This window comes from Schistocerca piceifrons, chromosome 4 (assembly GCF_021461385.2).
Source record: "Schistocerca piceifrons isolate TAMUIC-IGC-003096 chromosome 4, iqSchPice1.1, whole genome shotgun sequence".
In the NCBI taxonomy this organism is placed as follows: domain Eukaryota; kingdom Metazoa; phylum Arthropoda; class Insecta; order Orthoptera; family Acrididae; genus Schistocerca; species Schistocerca piceifrons.
In genome coordinates, this window is record NC_060141.1 from 385897371 (window position 1) to 385918175 (window position 20805).

Consider the following 20805-nt stretch of genomic DNA (forward strand, 5'->3'; position numbering starts at 1 on the left):
ATGAAAAAGCTCCTGAGTTTCCAGTTTGGTGGCAGTGTTGAAATACTGTAGAATTTCTATTTGTAAGTCAGTCTGCTGCCCTTCCACCTCGATGTGGCACCAGGGTCTTTAGTAGCCAGCAGCAGAGGGGTTGGGATAGGCCAGAGGCTGTGCTGAAATCTGATCAAGGGCGTTCTTGAGAGTACCAGGTTGCTATACTATTGGGACAACATAATAAAGGAATAAATAGAGCTTAAAGGGATGAAGGTTATCAACTAAGTTTAGTGTGGAAACACATGTGGGCAGCTACATGCAGAAGTTGTGTACAGCAGTGGCCAGCATGTGAGACAGATCAAGGATGCCCATGCAGAGATCCAAGAACTGTCCGATCACTTTGCCTCCCAACCCACTACCCACCCACTGACCACACAAGTTGCTGATGCCTGTATCTACGTGGAGGGGACTGCTATCCCTTGTATATAAATATATGGACATCTGCAATCTCTCACCACTTCACCAGAAGATGATGAATATGACATTTGTTGAAACATCATGGTATCTCAACAATGACACTCAGCTTTCAACCCAATAGCTTTTTATCAGTAGTATGTTCTGTGAAAGTCTACATTCACAAGATCACACGTCTGCTTCTTTAACACTTTATGCTACTTAATTGTGGTAGAAAAATATGAACAAAGGTTTATACTATTTTTCATTATCTCCTAGAGTCACTATTGCCAAACATCTCACAGACATTAGTAATCTGTACCAACCGGTAACTGACAATACACTTTTTATGATTTCTGAGGTTGCTGTTTTCGACTGCCCTCCATATAAAAATGTCTCAGTGAATTCAGTTTTTCCTTTACCCAATTCATTTTTAAATCACAAGTATTCATCTGTTACCAATGTTCTTTTATGGTTGTGCTCAATTTCGAACATCATGTGTGATAATGGATAGAATGATGTGATAATATGTGAAAATGGAAAATTATGCCAGAATTCTTAAAGCTATATTGTGTTGCGTGATTTTTAACATCTGAGGAACTATTCCAACTTAATACTTGTTCAAAGCTTTTTTTTGTATCGCAATAAATAAACTACAGATGGTCATTTCATTGTTATCCTGACAGAGAACTGTGTCATCTACTTCTGTTCATGGAAAACAGCCATGTACCTGCAGTTATGAAAATGTCATGCCACTAGGAACCTGTTTTAGCACCAACAAACATCCCAGTCATGGTCATGTTTGTTTTATTTTTTTTTTTTTTTGCAGATTCTGTCTGTGCATCTATCTCTGACTTACATATTAAATGTCTGTGCTCAAATAAGTAATTGGAATAGATATTCTGGGTTAGATTAATGGATGGACTTCACTGAGGAAACAGTGCACTAGTAGTATTGAGTACTCAGTGGGAGACGAAACATTCAAGAAAAATAACAATATATACAAACAGATTTTAAAAGTTGAGGTTGAGGTAGGGAGTGTTGTGGAACAAAATGATGTGCTAGAGATAAGCTTCATGCAAACAAAATTCAAGGGAGGCTACTATTGGAAGGCGTGGAGTGGCACATGGCACAGGTTACAATGCAGCATCTGAAACTGATATTGTACAGACCAGTGCGCTGGGAAACACTGATTACACAGTGCGATGATTTGTTATTGAGAGCTGTGAATATAGTCACACAAAATCATTCTTCAGTATCATAAAAGTTAATTAAAGTGGTGACAGCTTATGAAACTATTCTCCATCATCAGATTATCAGTGAGGAGTAAAAAGCACAAAAAGTGGCCTCATGTTCAGGCCTATTAAGGCTGATAAGAATTAAACACAGAATTTATTGTGAGAAAAAACTTCATAAACAGCATGAAGGGGGAAAAGATGGTGGTTTGTTTTTTCAGTAGGTTTCTGTCAACAAGTCAGGGAGTTATTTGACAGTTTTAAAGGTGGTAGAATGTGGACCTGTAATTAAAACCATGAAAAAGATTCAATATTGGGCCTGGTACTCATCTACCTATCAAGAACAAAAAATCAATGTCCTTTATTACACAATATTAGAGAAGGACAAGTTGCCACTCACTACATAGTGGAGATGCTGAGTCGCAGATAGGCACAACAAAAAGATACACACAATTATAGCTTTGGACATTAAGGCCTCTGTCAACAATAGACACACACACACACACACACACACACACACAATGCAGTATGGTTTCAGTTACCTGAGACTGCAGTCGTGTGCGCGAGTTGTGTTTTCATGAGTGTGCATGTGTGTGTATGTGTGTCTATTGTTGACAAAGGTGTTAATGGCTGAAAGCTATAATTGTGTGAATCTTTTTGTTGTGCTTATCTGCAACTCAGCACCTCCACTATATGGTGAGTGGCAACTTTTCCTTCTCTAATACTGTTACATTCCATCCTGGATTTTCCATTGTTTGAGCCCTTTACTACACAATGTCACTGTAACCAAAAGCTAAATTACCTGGTTCTCATCCCCAGTTACATATGTGATTAGAATAACTGTCAATTTTCTCTCTCATCAGGCAAAAGCTCTGTCCCAGAAGCTAGTGGAAAACAGGGACAAGCTGTATTTTATTAATTTAAACTGGAATCAGTTTGCAACTTTTGCTGCAATTATGAAGAGTAGGAGCAATTTTGTTCGATGCCATGAAAGCTATTGAAAATTAATTGAGAATTCTACAAAACCATATCAGTGCTTTATTTCCACACTGTCATGAATCCACTCTACTGTGCTGGAAAGGTTATCTCAACAAGGACACCGTTACAGTGTGGCTGATGGCTGTATAGTACTTTGGTAGAGACGGCCATGTTGTCTCCTTTGTTGATGCTGCAGAGTCTGCGTTGTCCATGTGGCTTCTCATTGTCTAGACGATGATTCCTTTGCTGCTCTGGGTCCAAGAAAAGGTGCGGGTTTTTTAATTATCACTGGGCTACTGAAATCATGATGCAGTATTCCACATTTTATTTGTAACAAAAATACATATTTATTGCCAAAACTCGAAAAACAACACAACTGCGGCAAAACTACAGTGGCCAAAAATCTGATGTAGACCAAAGATCATGGTCACAAGCTACAAAGAACATAAAATTTCAATATTGATTATTGATCACAATGCCTAACCTAGTATTATATTAAGCAAATTGCTTTCTAACACAACTTTAGTGTATAATATAACAAAATGAGGTCTATTTGACAGTTCCATTACAACACACACATCAAGTCTTATCTTTCAACTGCCATGATAATTAAAAAACCTTGTAGTAGATTAATATACATTTCACCTCACTGTTATTTACCATGATCACTAGTGCACTGTAGTAATAATAGTTCATAGCTTTTTTAACTTGAGACGATTTATAAATGTGATTTGCGTCTTAGTATTCTTAGATGGTACTTGAAATGTAATTCTCCTTCACTTCTTTAGAGAGAAAACATGATTTGCATGATAATCTAATAACTTGGATTGCATGTACAAAATGGTTATAATTACACTAGGGAAAAGACACATGTATGTTTCATTAACAGTTAATCTCACAGACTATACTCTATTCAAAATTACCTTAGGAATGACACTTTGGCAGGCGCACATGGAGGCGTGGAACAGAGTTGCCACAATCCACGCATAACTAGTGTGTAATCTAATACTTCATTCAACTCGCTCAAATTTGCAAACCATTCAGTGTACAAAGATGGAAGTGGCATCAGTGTTTATGGAAGTGATGCACAATATTCTCATTTCAGTTTTGTTTATAACAGTAAATTTTTTAAGATGGTGTACAGAAATGAACGAAAATTTATTTATTGATGACGGTATTGAATTTTTGACAAGCAAGATACTTTTTTGTTATTAAAGATAAATGATCACACTATGTGACTGAAATTTTAAGAATAAATTAAATTTTCATCTGCTGCAAACTAGAACTCAGTCAGTGATCTATTATAACACAAGATAACTGGCATTAAATGTGATACATAATGCTCCCTTCACCCATCAAAAACCAAGTGAGTGCCATATGGTTTTAGTATGAGAAACAGATTTCTATCTTTATAATTAACTTGTCTTTATTGCACAACAAATAGCAGTAACAACAAAATAAATTACAGCTCCCACTGCCATAATAGGAAGTAAAACAAATTACATTGAACAAACACATGGGACAGAAAACTGCCTGGAATCGGAACACAGTACAAGTGCCAAGTGTAGTAGTGAGAGTGAAGGTTTGGCAACTGTGTGTAGTTGCTGTGACTGTATGTCTTGTGCGATTGGCAAAACATGTGCCAGGCCTTCCACATAAGCCTCGCCCTTCCTTTGTAGCTGTCAATCCTAAAGTAATTCTGTACAGAGTATAGTATGCTGTAGAAGAGCACAGCGAATAATTTAATCTTCTTGCATTTAGTTCAGATGTGCATGCTTCCATTCTGCAGGTGAATGAATCAAATTCCAAACTACAGCAGGTGACCAATGAACTGAATGAAATTAATTGTGAATGTGAGCAGCTGCGAGAAGAGGTTGAAACTCTTGAAGTAAGTAACCATGAAATTATTTGTTAGTTTTACTTATTTGTGAGTTTGCTACTTCATCTTCTTCTTTTCATTATTAAAATAATGTACTTGAATCTACATTGACTTTGAAAATGTCCTATTTTAGGTTATAATGACTCCCAAATTTTAAAAAATACTGCACAAAACCTATTCTGACTAATGTCAAATAAATGTGAATCACACATGGAAAACAAAAATTGTAGGGAATAAGACTGACTCATGGTTTCACAACTGGTAAAATTGTTCTACAATCATAATATACAAATAAAATTAAATAACTAATTACAAATTAATGTCTCAATTTGTTTTAGTAGTTCTAAACCTGCATGTAAACTCTGTGTTGTCGTGATGAGATTGTATCTATGATCTTGTAATATTTTCCAGAAGACTGATTCTTGATATTATCCTTTCAATAGTTCATGATTAAATACTTGGCATCTGTTTGTTCCCACACAGGCTTCAGTAGACCTACAAGAGACACAATTCTGAAAACCAACTTCCATCACTCCAAAGTAATCCAATATTCCTGATAATGGAGCAGTCTCACTTGAAAATTAACTTTGTGCAAATATTTCTTTCAATCACAAAAAGGGACCCAGGACAATCGGCACCGCCAAACAGTATAAATAAGATATATAACAAAATAAAATTCTCACTTTTAACCAGTGAACAGAAAATTAAGTATGGCAAAGTACAAAAAAATACACTTGATATAATCAAAACTATGTAGGCCTACTAACTTCCAGAAACATATTCAGTTACGTCACTAAACTACATGAAGGCATGTGCAACACACAATATACATCAACAACTTCATGCAAGTGACTACATTCGTAAATGCTTTTCTTTGTATTATGATTTTCTTTGGAAAACTGATGAAATAGTATTATTTGTTACTTACAATAAACTGTCAGTCATCATCCTATAACAAGTGGTTATTGACTCCTCACTGACATATTTAGAAATTTTCAGTGTGTTAAAAGACGCATATGAAAAATTAATCCAATAGAAAGCACTTTTACTGTTAAGTCAATTGACATTGCATTTTTGTTTTGAAAAGTACGGAGATGGCTGTCTCCTGATATCATCAACAATAAAATTACATTTTCACAGTTTTTCATTGTTTTACATTAGTAAGTATGCCAACAACATTTAATGTTCAAAAGTTAATTATAATTTCAGCTTACTGCCTTAACAAAAAAACACAAGCAAACAACCATAGCTGAAATCATTTTATGAAAAATACATCAAATTCCATCCTGATTCTTCATAAACCTTTTGTTACAGTTTCAAACACTCAAGACACCCACTTCTTCTCATCTCAACAGTCCCCTCACCCCCATCAACCCTTCTGTAATCCCGAGTTGATCACTTTAGTTTGTTGTCTGGTGTTGCCCTCCAGTGATACAAATTGGAATTCATCCAAGAAGACAAAGTAAATATTCCAGAATTTGAACCAAGAAGAGCTGCCAACATTAGTAACTTAGAAGTCAATATCCTCAGAGTAGTGAAGCAACTTAAATCACTTAATAAAAACAAGTCTTCTGGTCTAGCCTGTATACTAATTAGGTTCCTTTCAGAATATGCTGATGCAATAACTCCATACTTAACAATCATACACAACTGCTCGCTCACCAAAAGATTCAAACTCAAAGCCTAGAAAGTTGCACAGGTCACACCAATACTCAAGAAAAATAGTAGGAGTAGTCCACTACATTACAGATCCATATCCTTATCATCAATATGCAGCAGGATTTTGGAACAGGTATTGTGTTCAAATATTATGAATTATGACAAAGAGAAGTCTACTGGCACACAGTCAACACGGATTTAGAAAAACATCGTTCTTGTGAAACACAGCTAGCTCTTTACTGACATGAAGTATTGAGTACTACTGACAAGGGATTTTAAGTTGATTCCATATTTCTAGGTTTCCAGAAGGCTTTTGATACTGTACCTTGTAAGCAGCTTGTAATCAAATTGCGTGCTTATGGAATATTGTCTCAGTTATGCGACTGGATTCGTGATTTCCTGTCAATTCATTTGATGGACAGTCATCAGGTAAAACAGAAGTGATTTCTGGCATTCCCCAAGGTAGTGTTATAGGCCATCTGCTGTTCCTTATATATACGATTTAGGAGACAATGTGAGCAGCTGTCTTAGGTTGTTTGAAGATGATGCTGTTGTTTATCATCTAGTAAACTCATCAGACAATCAAAACAAATTGCAAAATGATTTAGAAAAGATATCTGAATGGTGCGAAAACTAGCAGTTGACCCTCATCCAGATGAGTGCTAAAAGAATCCATTCAACTTTGGTTACACGATAAATCAGTCAAATTCAACTAAATACCTGGAAATTACAATTACAAAGAATTTAAATTGGAAAGAACATGTAGATAACGTTGTGGGGAAGGACTGCATTTTACAGGCAGAACACTTAGAAAATATAGTATATCTACTAAAGACGCTGCCTACACTATGCTTATCTGTCCTCTTTTGGAGTGCTGCTGCATGGTCTGGGATCCTTACCAGATAGAATTAACAGAGTACATCGAGAAAGTTCAAAGAAGAGCAGCACACGTTGTATTGTTGCAAAGTAGGGGAGAGAGTGTCATGGACATGATACACGATTTGGGATGGATACCATTACAACAAAGGCATTTTTTGTTGTGGCAGAATCTTGACACAAAATTTCAAGCACCAACTTTCTCCTCCAAATGCGAAAATATTTTGTTGACACCAACCTAAATAGGGAGAGATGATCATCATAATAAAATAAAGGAAATTAGAGCTCACACAGACAGATATAGGTGTTCGTTTTTTCCGTGCACTGTTTGAGAGTGGAATAATAGAGAATTATTGTGAAGCTGATTCGATGAACCCTTTGTCAGGCAGTGAAGTGTGATTTTATTATTTTTTTCTTTTTTTTTATGAGTATCCATGTAGATGTAGATTTAAATGTAGATGTATGTATTCCATTATAAAACCTATCATCATCATTTGTTTCAATTTGTGTATTCACTATTCCTTACTCACAGTTAAATGATTTACCAGTACTATCATTCAGCATGATATATAGTATTTGCTTCAATTTGACATTTTAATAGCTCTTGATTTTTTTTTTTTTTTGCATTAGATTAGTTTAACTGCGAAGCAGTATAACACATTGGATATATATTTCTGTATTCAATGTATTTTCAAATATTTTAGGTACATGTTTAAAGGAAACCAAACTATCATTTTTTTAAAAATTTGTGTTTTCAGGCTACTGTGCGGGATCTGCGAGCAGAGATTCAGATTCAGAAAGACCACGAAAAGGCAACAACTGCAACACTTAACAGACACATTGTGAGTCTTGAGCAAATGCTGAATAATGCTCAGAATCACACGTGTGGAACAGAAGAGCCAGCAGTCAGTAAGTATTCAACTAAGGTGTTCTACCTCTTTATTAGCATACACTTGCTGCAATAACAGAGTTAGTTGAGGTGAAAATGTATTTACATAAAGGAAGTCTGATAGATTTTGAGATAACATCTTCCAAGAACGCCTTGTCATTAGTGTATGTGTTATTTGGATCGAAAGTAAATTAAAATTTAGTCACTAAACACTGATATCTGTATGCTTTCTATAACTTAAGGAGAGAGGAAGCACACAATAAAAAGACTGCATTTATTTAGCAAAAAATTATGCTCAGACATAGTACTGATAGTAATATGTCATATGTAAGGACAGTGAGCATTTTATTTTGTGGCTAATTTCGGTGTTATTTTTTACAAGCTTTTTTAAATTATTTTCTGCCAGTTTTAGTGGTCTTCTCTTTTGCCAATTTTTATATTACTTTCTGATGGCTTATTTGTGAAGAGCCAAACGTTTCATATTTTTGTCCTATTTCATTGTTTTTTAGTGTCACATTAGAAATGAAAATATACCCATCAATTATATTATATTTATTGACATCACAGATTACATTTATTTACATTATTAAAAAGATAAATCATTCATATTAAACCCGTTAAATTTGAACAGATAAAGAAAAAAATATCTTTGCAACCAAATGCTGTTAATGTCTGCATAAACTGCTGGCAATAAAAATTGCAACTTTAGTAACTTTTGAAAGGATTTGTATCATTTCAGAATATCGTTCACAGCTGAGACTCGCCATTCTAGCTACACATAACAGACTCTTTGCCATGTAAGCATTTATAGAGTTTGTTGTCATCCCATGACTCAAACAAGAACCTACAGCAGTGAACATAGACTTAATACATGAATCTGTGACCATAATAGTTGTTAGCCTAATTTGCAGGTGCAATCCAGTGTGATATACAGGACATAATATCCTGTCTGAGGCCTGCAATCATTTTTATGTTAATAATTGGCAACCAATGCTGTACAATCACAATAAACCCATGAGATGTTCAATTGACTCTTTTATAAGAAGATGTTACGCGTTTCGAGATTACACCCATCTTCAGACATCTGTTACAAAAAAGTACAAAACATAAGTGAACAGCACATTCAACACATCCCAACATTACAGAAAATGAGATTGGATCATATGAGTTACATACCACAAACTTCAACTCCTTCTTAACCAACCAGGTGTACAGCCTTGACAACTCAAAGAAAGTGTCCAATAACATATGACTATAATTGCGACACAAGAAGTCGTAAAAGCAGAGTGTATACTGATGCTAAACAAGTCAACTAGCAGCGAAGCACCCTCGGTAGGGGGTGCTGCATGGTCATATGCTACATGTGTTCACATGTAATTTAATAATAATATACTCAGCATGTAACATGTAACAGGGTGTAATTACGACTAGCAACTGGAATGGTACTTCTGTACATGTTAACACTACAGGATTTTAAAAAAAAATTTTAAACCCAAAATTTTTACATTGCCATGCTATACCTATAGCCAGTAGTGGCACTAAGCACAACTCAAACCATATGTCAATATAAAATAAATAATGGGGGGGGCTTCCTTCATGAATAAACCTTTCAACCTCCCAAATTTCTGAATGAACACCACCAAATTAAGTATAACCAGCAGTATCCATCATAAACTAAAACCTGTAATCAGATCACATACAAAAACGTCTTAGGCGCCATGTGTTAAAGCAAATGGCAACCATGTCGGTGGCAGCCATCCGCCTATCGAAATACAGCCAAGTAATATTCATGGGCCATGATTGCCCAAATAGGAGCCTTCAAACAACAACCTACACCCCTCTACCACATGGAAAAAAGTTTATTCGTGAGAGGAAGAACATTTTCATAAAATCCCGAAACACACATGTGGTTCATACCTCATACATTTCTTATATAAACTAGTGGCATGACAATTGCCCAAGTCCTACCTATCTTATTCGGGTACTGGAAAGCTCTACATTTTTAAAAAACTAAAACAGAGCATTAAGTCTAAAATCGATAAAATAAACCATTGTGTCACCAAGGACCACGCAAAGGGTACGGTGGTGAACAAATGCGTATATGCCAATCTATCTACCCATGACCACAATGAGAGTGATGTTGATAGAGTTTTTTCACTCTCCACATGATAAGATATGCAGGTGGATTCAGCACAATGTTTGTCATGCAGTTTAAACACTGCACAGCAAAATTATGATTTGATAAGTTTTGACTATTAATAAGAAGCAGTTATCTGCCACAGAGTCCAAAAGAAGTTCATCTCAGGAACTCAGCCTTAATCACACAAAAAGAAATCACTCTCACTTTTTCCATTATAATTGTTGCTTTACTGAGGTAGAGGTATTTTGCTATCACAGTTATTATTTCTTCCAAGCCGAGAAGATAAGTTCTCTTGCTTCAATTAATAGACATAACTTTTCTGTTTCATTACAAATAAATAGAAAGTTCGACCAGAAAATGTAATAACAATTTAATTATAAACTGAGCACACAGTTTCTCTCAGTGAAATGAAACGGGCCAACAAAGAGGCTCTGTCATACAAGTGCAGCATTATGCATCACAGTTAATTCAAATTATATCTCAATTCAGTAACAAGAATTTTCCTGCATGTCAAAAATCTGATAACATTTTCAAAAAATGTACTTTCATACACCTTCTGTATATCATTCTCAAAATTCTTTCCACAGATAAAACTAAAATGGAAACATAATGTAGTTCTTCCGCAAGACACTGATACCAGTTCCATCTCTGTACAGTGAATAGTTTACAAGTTTGAGCAAGCTGAGTGAAATGTAAGATTATGTGTGTGTTCTAAGTGGAAAGTTACAACTCAGTTCTGAACCTCAACATGTTTCTGCCTAAGTGTCAATCCTAAAGAAATTTCAAATAGACTTACAGAGTAGAGTAGTAGTAGAGGGGTTTTTTGGGCGCACGACAGCAAGGTCTTCAGCGCCCGTTCAGTAACATAGTGAGACGGGTGTCAAGAAAAATCCCAGAACAGGAATGTAAAACAGAACATAAAACACGGGTAACAATCGTTGAGAAATATGTGCTCACCCACACCGAAGTGTGAGATGAAGCAGGGTGTCAGCAGTAAAACATGGACAACACAGGAAGAAAATAATAGAGGGAGCTAAAACAATGTAGCAGATGGAAGTGGCTGGCTGACTGCAAGGAAAAAAGGGGAGGAGTCAGCCACTCTGCAATACACTAAAACCTCCAGCCTAAAAGTTTAGGCCAGAGTCCAGACACATCACAAAACTTAAAAACCCTAGACACACACGTCTCATCATTAGCCAAAACAGAAGGGAGATCCCCATCAACTTGTGCTTCTGCCCATGCATCACGGTATAAAATGCAGTCTGTTAAAATGTGCTGGAGAGAGATGTGCACACCACAAGCATCACAAAATGGAGGATCCTCCCGCCGTAATAAAAAGTTATGTGTGAGAGGACAGTGCCCGATCCGAAGATGTGTGAGGGCCACCTCTTCCCGCCTGAGCAACTGGCAGGAGGAACGCCACGGCCGAGTGGTTGACTTTACCAACCGCAGTTTATTGGCCATCACCGCCAGCCATTCGTCCTCCCACAACGCCATGCACTTCCTGTGGAGTGCAGCGATGACTGACTGCAAGGGGATAGGACACTGGACCACATCCTGCTCTCTGCAGGCCTCCTTGGCAGCCCGATCGGCCTGTTCATTGCCCCATATTCCGACATGACCAGGCACCCAGCAGAAGGATACCTCTTTACCCCGCCGTTGGAGCAAGTGCAGTTGGTCATGTATCGGCTGGACCATTTCCTCAGTCGGGTACAGGTTCTGCAGTGATTGTAAGGCACTAAGAGAATCGGAGCAGAGAAGAAATCGATCACCCCGAGCACGATTCATCTGCTTCAGTGCCTTCAGGATCGCGTGGAGCTCCGCTGTGAAAACGATATATTCAGCAGGGAGGCGAATCCGGGTAACTTGATCAGGGAACACTACAGAACAGCCAAGGAAATTCTCCTGTTTGGAGCCATCAGTGTAAACGACAGTGAAACCGTGATGCACATCTAAAATGTTAAAAAACAGACACTGGAATGTAAAATCTGGTGAAACAGACTTACAGAGCCATAGTTCTCCAGGTGGGAAATAAATTGTTATTTTGAGATTATACACATTTCTCAGAGCTGAGGAAAAAAAAAGCCGATAAATGATTTCCGTATTCAGTATCTATCACTTACCAATATAGGTAAACTGGCGCCCTCAGAGTTACAAGATTTCTACACGAGAATCAGGAGAAACACAAAATTTTTATGACTTTTTGCAAAAACTGATGATTTCGTGTAATGTCAATAAAAAGTGCTGACTTTGCTTTTTTTATTTGTTTATAGCTAATGCAATTTTTCCTGTCCCTAGCCATATGATGTAAACACTATTATTTGAAATTACAGAATTATCAGAGGAAAATGTAGAAGATTTTGGTGTATAATGACACACTCTTAGTTCTGGACAAAGTTGTTTTTTGTTAAGGCTGAGTCATTCTGATAAGACTCTCTGAACACTGTCCCACATTCTTTATACCAACTGTAATTGCAAGAGGTGTGAAACAATTATATAAAATAATTTAGGGAACAAAATTTATTATCTGTGTATCTTGTGTGCTGCGTGTATTTCAGTCAGTAACTCATCATATTATTTCATCTCCAGTGTGTAAAAAGCATGAAGGTCAGAACATGAAGACACTTGTACAAACTGCATACCAGCAAAAGGAAGAAACTCTTGAGGAACAGACATCTAGAATAATTAATGGCACATTTCCTAATCTTGAGGGACCCATTGATGAATTGACCAAAGTTGTTCGCAGCCTTGACAGCACATTGGAATACATTAAGGTAAGGAATAGTTGATTTCCTTCAGGCAACAAATCTGGAAAAGGAAATGGAAGCATTAGCATTAACTTCTCTTCTATCTTGTTGAAGCACAATGTTTTGTAGTTTAATTGGGTGTTTCTTCTCTAGCTTGAACGATCCTTTCCATCCTCTTGTGTTTTCCCTGTAGATGTACAACTTTGTGTCTTCCAGATTTTCAAACAAAACATCATGAATTACTGGAATATGTAATAGGAAATTATTTAATATTTCTTTCTGCCTCATATGGGATTTGTGCAGCCAGACTGACATTTTTATATTTTGAATTTATGGGCAGTGTCTTTACTAGACTATAAGCAAAGAGAAGCTGCAGTCAAACCCATTTCAGAAATATTTTTTTCCCATAATTGCTTGATTCAACTTCACAAAAAAATTCCAGAAAACAACTGCACTTCCTGAAATGTGCTGCACTGCACTGTTCCTGAAATATGAAAACACTGTGTAGTTGAGAATCCTCAAACTATCTTAACATTCATTCAAGCAATATTTGCAATTATGTATCTTTTCTTTATTGAAAATGTCATGTGACTAGGATCTCCCATTGGGTAGACTGTTCGCCGGGTGCAAGTCTGTCAATTTGAAGCCACTTCGGCGACTTGTGCATCGATGGGGATGAGATGATGATGATTAGGACAATGCAACACCCAGTCTCTGAGCAGAGAAAATCTCTGACCCAGCCGGCAATCGAACTCGAGCCCTTAGGACTGACATTCTATCACACTGACCACTCAGCTACCTGGGGGGGGGGGACTCTTTTCTTTATTGATGTAGTTTGACTGTAGGGTGTCCTTTTATATTTTTCACAGTGGGCCAACATCATGTCAATTCAACTGTCCCAAGCTATGTCCTGTTGTGCATATATTAACATTTCAGTATTCTCAAACTATAAAGGAAAAAAATAAAAAAAAATAAATACAGATATAGAACCATGTCTTGTAATAGAATTTTGATGTTTGAACCAATCTTTGGGTTGAAAACTTATACTGTACACAGGGCTGAAATAGAGCTCCTGGTTATTAATTACTTACAAGAAATGACTAGAACTGGGACACAAGTACTATTGAGAAGGAGCTAATGGTTGGCTGTGCATTCTTTGGCAATAGCACTAAATACATTCCAGTAATATCTTTTCAATTTTCTTGCTGTGTTTTCTTCCACTGAGGAATTTCCAATACTAAAATTTAGAAGGTGTTGGTCATTTTCTACCTGAGTCATTGTTTTTATGCTACATGTCTTTCAGTTTTGTAATGAGCTTTCCAACACACTATTACCTTCAACCAAAATGGGTTCCAAAAACTTCAGCCAAGCGAAACCCAATTTGCGTGTTTCTCACATGATACCACCTAAATAAAACTGCAAAAATATTCCATTGGATCTTAATAAGATTTCAAATTGGTGCAAAGACTGGTAACTTGCTTTAAATGTTCAGAAATGCAAAATTGTGAAAATCATAAAATGAGAAACATAGTACCCTATGACTAAAATATCAGCAATTCCCAACTGGAGTCATTGGAATCACTCATACGAGCACCTGGGTATAACAACTTCACAGTGCTTTGCAGAGTATGGATGTAGATGTAAATTCAGATGACTGCTCAGATATTTTGACTGCTTGTAGGTGATATTTTCTAGAGAATCCATAAAACTAGAGAAAGTATTGTGTCGGTGCAGATATAAGAGCAGTGAAATTGATTTTGCTGTATTGAAATTCCCCAAAAGAGATACTGGTTGAGAGACTGTTAATGTACACTGCTTTAATGTAAGTTTATACAGTGTTAATCAAGTATGTTGTGTGAACTAATGGAAGGAAAATGGGGGCAGGGGATGTTGTAGTAGGTTTAAGTGCAGCACATTCTTCTCCAGCAATAAGGTTTTCAAAGAAATAATATCTACTGAAGTGCTGCATCTGAATTTTTGAATGGCTTACTACTAATAATATCATTTTCATTTTTCCATAAACATATTTCAGAATAATACAAACAAAATAATCATCCATTTCACATTTTCAACCGCCTGTAAAACTGCATATTATTATACTTGCAGGAAATTAAAGAAACAGACGACGACAACATTCCATTGAAGCAAGACAAGAATAATCGCAATTTACAGAAGCCTGAAGTTCCACCAAAGGTAATTTGCAGTATGGGATCTAGATACAATAGTCAATTAAATCCTCTTAGACCCACTGCATTTTCTCTTTTTTGCTCTATTGATGCAGTTCACCACTAATTATAATTGTGGAGTTTAACCCTATGGATAATGTATTCTGATAAACAAATGCTACATGAATTAGCATCGTGCCAGTAAACACAGCTGATACAGTACAGGATGAAATAACAACTATAAGGAAAGGACACATTGCTACTTCCCACATAGAGGAGGCACTGAGTCACATAAAGGAACAACAAAAAAGAAAAACAGTTCTAGACATTTATTTGAAATTGCAGAATCACTCTGACATTTGCAGTGTTAGGTATGATGATATTATCTATTGGTGATACCTGAAAATATGTGCCGAACCAGGACTCAAACCCAGATATCTGCTTGGTGAGAGTGGTTGCCTTAACAACCCCATTGCTTGTGACATTACTTGATTTCAAGGATTCAGATAGCCAACACCTGAGAAATCCAGGTTCGAGTCCTAGTCCAGCACAATTTTTCGTGTATCACCAGCAGGTAATATCTTCATACCTAACACAGATCATGTCAAAAAGATTCGGCAATTGTGAATAAATTTCATAAATTTAGTACAGCTGCAAGACCGACACCAATGTCTGTTTCTTCACACATTGTTAAAAATACTAGAAATATTAAAGCTTTTGAACAAAGTCCTTCCTCAGAAGTATGACTATCACTCATTTACACTGTAGCTCACATGCTCATGGCTACTGTCTCTGGGCACTATGGCTTAGCATCATGAGATAGTAGCCATGTGCCTGTGAGTTATTGTTGTGCGAATGAGTAACAGTTCTACTTCTGAGGAAAGAATTTGCCCAAAAGCTTTTTCTTTTGCATTGTGCCTTTCTATGACTCAATGCTGCCTCTACGTGGTGAGTAGCAGTCTATCATTTACATATTGCCATTGGTAGTTTCTTTTTTATGAATAAAAAGAATCATAAGGAAGCATATAGAGTATCATGTTAAACAGTGGAAAGTCCAGGGTGGAGTAACAACAATATTATGAAGAGGATAGATTTCTACTCACCATATATAGGAATTGCTGAGTCTCAGAAAGACACAATGAAAAAACTGCTATACATTTTACCTTTTTGGTGAAAGGCCTTTTTCAGAAGTACAAAACGTACATCACACTTTCACACTGGCACAACTCACACACACATGACCACAGAGTCTGGCTGCTGTGGTGCAACTGACTCATAACTGTGCCTGATGGGAACAGAAATCCAGTGTGGGTGGTGGGAGTAAGGTGAAGGTATTGGGCGGGGAAGGCAGGAGGATGTCAGAGTGGGGTGTGAGACAGTGTAGTGCTGATTACAGGAGCATGCAGGGGTGTGGTGGGAGGGGACAGGGTATGGCTGCTATGTGTAGTCGTGAGGCTTGGGAAAGGGGGGTGGGGGGTGGCAGTGGGAAAGGAGAGAAGTACAGAAGGGGAAAACAACTAGTGGGTGTTTGACAGAACTAAAAGCTGTGTTGTGCCAGAATGGGAACACAAAAGGGCATAAGTAAGTGGAAGACAGGGACCAATGAAGGTTGAGGGCAATGGTATTTATGGGAATGTCGGATATATTACAGAGAGGGTTCCCTCCCGTGCAATTCAGGAAAGCTGAAGTCAATAGATTGCACAAGGTGTGAAGCAGTCACTGGTGTGACGCACATTGTGTTGGGCAGCACGTTCTGCAACTAGGTGGTCCATCTGTCTCTTGACCATAGTTTGTCAATGGAAACTCTCCCTGCAATATGTTCCATGTCATCGTAACCCCCTGGCCTCACCCTTTGCCAGTCTCTGTCCCCACTTACTTATCCCCTCCACTGCTCCCACTCCAGTACAACACAGCCTTGTATTCTGTCAACTCACCCATTAATTCTTCTCTACTTCTCTCCTATTACATTACATCTCCCCCCTCCCCGCAAACCTTTCAACTGTATCTAGCAACCCTACCCTGTCCTTGTCCCCAACATGTTCGTGCAAGCTCCCACAAGCAATACCACTTCTTCCCCCCACCCTTAAATTGCTACCCCCCCCCCCCTTTCTCTCTCCACGCCTGGTATGTTTCTTCCCTTTTACTCATACCTACACTACTGCTCATTAATTTCAATACACCCTGGTATTTCAGAGTTACAACACAAATCAAATGTTATTTCTCACAAAATATAATTATATTAGCTTCCACATATATAATACAATCACAATCATGATGAAGTATTTTCCTTTGGATTTAATGACTGCCTCACAAACTCGAGGCATGCCGTCAGTCAGGTTTTGTAGGTATTGTGAATCTATATGATTCTACACATCCTTAACAACTCTCCAGAGATGTTCCTTGCTGGATATATTAACTTCCCTAATATGTCTGTCCACTTCATCCCAGACTATTTCAATGGGATTACAATTAGGGCTTTGGGACGGTCATACCATATCATTAAGTGCTTTGTGTTTTTCCTTTGATGCAATGTAGTTTGTACAGTATGCCGACCAATGTTTTGGGTCATTATCCTGTTGTAAGGAGAACCCTTTCCCTATTAAGCGCAATCCACTTTGTATTGCATGATACTGAAGTCCGCAGTGGTACTTCTTCTGATCCATACTTCCTATTATTTTCACAATGTCACCAAATCCATCTCCGGCACAACATTCCCAAACCATAATAGAACCTCCACCATGTTTAACTGGAGGTAGAACACACTGCTGGGCTACCCTTTCCCCTACAAATTGGCGAACAAATATTCTCCTTCTGGTTCCAACATATCGAACTTCAATTCATTGGTGAATAGCACCTTCATCCACTCTTCCAATGTCCAATTAAAATGTTTTCTAGCCCATTCAAGTCTCTTCTGCTTATTTATGGGCCTTAGAATGGGGTCCTCCCCCCATGAACCATGGACCTTGCCATAGGTGGGGAGACTTGTGTGTCTCAGCGATACAGGTAGCCGTACCGTAAGTGCAACCACAACAGAGGGGTATCTGTTGAGAGACCAGACAAATGTGTGGTTCCTGAAGAGGGGCAGCAGCTTTTTCAGTAGTTGCAGGGGCAACAGTCTGGATGATTGGCTGATCTGGCCTTGTAACACTAACCAAAACGGCCTTGCTGTGCTGGTACTGCGAACGCCTGAAAGCAAGGGGAAACTACAGCCATAATTTTTCCCAAGGGCATGTAGCTTTACTGTATGGTTAAATTATGATGGTGTCCTCTTGGGTAAAATATTCCGAAGGTAAAATAGTCCCCCATTTGGATCTCCGGGTGGGGACTACTCAGGAGGACGTCGTTATCAGGAGAAAGAAAAGTGGCATTCTACAGATCGAAGCATGGAATGTCAGATCCCTTAATCGGACAGGTAGGTTAGAAAATTTAAAAAGGGAAATGGATAGGTTAAAGTTAGATATAGTGGGAATTAGTGAAGTTCGGTGGCAGGAGGAACAAGTCTTTTTGGTAGGTGAATACAGGATTATAAATACAAAATCAAATAGGGGTAATGCATGAGTAGGTTCAATAATGAATAAAAAAATAGGAGTGTGGGTAAGCTACTACAAACAGCATAGTGAACGCATTATTGTGGCCAAGATAGATACGAAGCTCCCGCCTACTACAGTAGTACATGTTTATATGCCAACTAGCTCTGCAGATGATGAAGAAATTGATAAAATGTATGATGAGATAAAAGAAATTATTCAGATAATGAAGGGAGACGAAAATTTAATAGTCATGGGTGACTGGAATTCAATAGTAGGAAAAGGAAAAGAAGGAAACGTAATAGGTGAATATGGATTGGGGATAAGAAATGAAAGAGGAAGCCGCCTGGTCGAATTTTGCACAGAGCATAACTTAATCATAGCTAACACATGGTTCAAAAATCATTAAAGAAGGTTGTATACATGGAAGAAGCCTCGACATACTAGAAGGTATCAGATAGATTTTATAATGGTAAGACAGAGATTTAGGAACCAGGTTTTAAATTGTAAGACATTTTCAGGGGCAGATGTGGACTCTGACCACAATCTGGTGGTTATGAACTGTAGATTAAACCTGAAGAAACTGAAAAAAGGTGGGAATTTAAGGAGATGGGACCTGCATAAACTGACTAAACCAGAGGTTGTACAAGTTTCAAAGGGAGCATAAGGGAACGACTGACAGGAATGGAGGAAAGAAATACAGTAGAAGAAGGATGGATAGTTTTGAGGGATGAAGTAGTGAAGGCAGCAGAGGATCAAGTACGTAAAAAGACAAGGGCTATTAGAAATCCTTGGGTAACAGAAGAAATATTGAATTTAATTGATGAAAGGAGAAAATATAAAAATGCAGTTAATGAAGCAGGCAAAAAGGAATACAAACGTAACAAAAATGAGATCGACAGGAAGTGCAAAATGGCTAAGCAGGGATGGCTAGAGGACAAATGTAAGGATGTAGAGTCTTATTTCACTAGGGGGGAGATAGATACTGACTACAGGAAAATTAGAGACCTTTGGAGAAAAGAGAACCACTTGTATGAATATCAAGAGCTCAGATGGAAACCCAGTTCTAAGCAAAGAAGGGAAAGCAGAGAGGTGGAAGGAGTATATAGAGGGTCTATACAAGGGCGATGTACTTTAGGACTATGTTATGGAAATGGAAGAGGATGTAGATGAAGATGAAATGGGAGATATGATACTGCATGAAGAATTTGACAGAGCACTGAAAGACCTAAGTCGAAACAAGGCCCCAGGGGTAGACAACATTCCATTACAACTACTGACAGCCTTGGGAGAGCCAGTCCTGACAAAACTCTACATCTGGTGAGTAAGATGTATGAGACAGGCGAAATACCCTCAGACTTCAAGAAGAATATAATAATTCCAATCCCAAAGAAAGCAGGTGTTGACAGATGTGAAAATTATCGAATTATCAGTTTATTAAGTAACGGCTGCAAAATACTAACGCGAATTCTTTACAGACGAATGGAAAAACTGGTAGAAGCCGACATCGGGGAAGATCAGTTTGGATTCCATAGAAATGTTGGAACACATGAGGCAATACTGACCCTACGACTTATCTTAGAAGATAGATTAAGGAAAAGCAAACCTATGTTTCTAGCATTTGTAGACTTACACAAAGCTTTTGAAAATGTTGAGTGGAATACTCTCTTTCAAATTCTGAAGGTGGCAGGGCTAAAACACAGGGAGCGAAAGGCATTTTACAATTTGTACAGAAACCAGGTGGCAGTAATAAGAGTCGAGGGGCATGAAAGGGAAGCAGTGGTTGGGAAGGGAGTGAGACAGGGTTATAGCCTCTCCCCGATGTTATTCAACCTGTATATTGAGCAAACAGTAAATGAAACAAAAGAAAAATTTGGAGTAGGTATTAAAATCCATGGAGAAGAAATAAAAACTTTGAGGTTCACCGATGACATTGTTATTCTGTCAGAGACAGCAAAGGACTTGGAAGAGCAGTTGAACGGAATGGACAGTGTCTTGAAGGGAGGATGTAAGATGAACATCAACAAAAGCAAAACAAGAATAATGGAATGTAGTTGAATTAAGTCAGGTGATGCTGAGGGAATTTGATTAGGAAATGAGACACTTAACATAGTAAAGGAGTTTTGCTATTTGGGGAGCAAAATAACTAATGATGGTTGAAGTAGAGAGGATATAAAATGTAAACTGGCAATGGCAAGGAAAGCATTTCTGAAGAAGAGAAATTTGTTACATCGAGTATAGCTTTAAGTGTCAAGAAGTCATTTTTGAAAGTATCTGTATGGAG

The 20805-nt window shown here is 37.7% G+C and overlaps 1 protein-coding gene across 1 annotated transcript in view; it reads left to right on the forward strand.

Moving 5' to 3' along the window:
• The window catches only part of LOC124795142 (centlein-like), a 551801-nt gene that overhangs the window by 515066 nt on the left and 15930 nt on the right, over positions 1-20805 (forward strand). Inside the window, exons 12-15 of the mRNA XM_047259020.1 lie at positions 4429-4527; positions 7812-7962; positions 12672-12856; positions 14936-15022. Of these exons, the coding sequence (XP_047114976.1) occupies positions 4429-4527; positions 7812-7962; positions 12672-12856; positions 14936-15022 (522 nt within the window). The remainder of the gene's footprint in view (positions 1-4428; positions 4528-7811; positions 7963-12671; positions 12857-14935; positions 15023-20805) is intronic.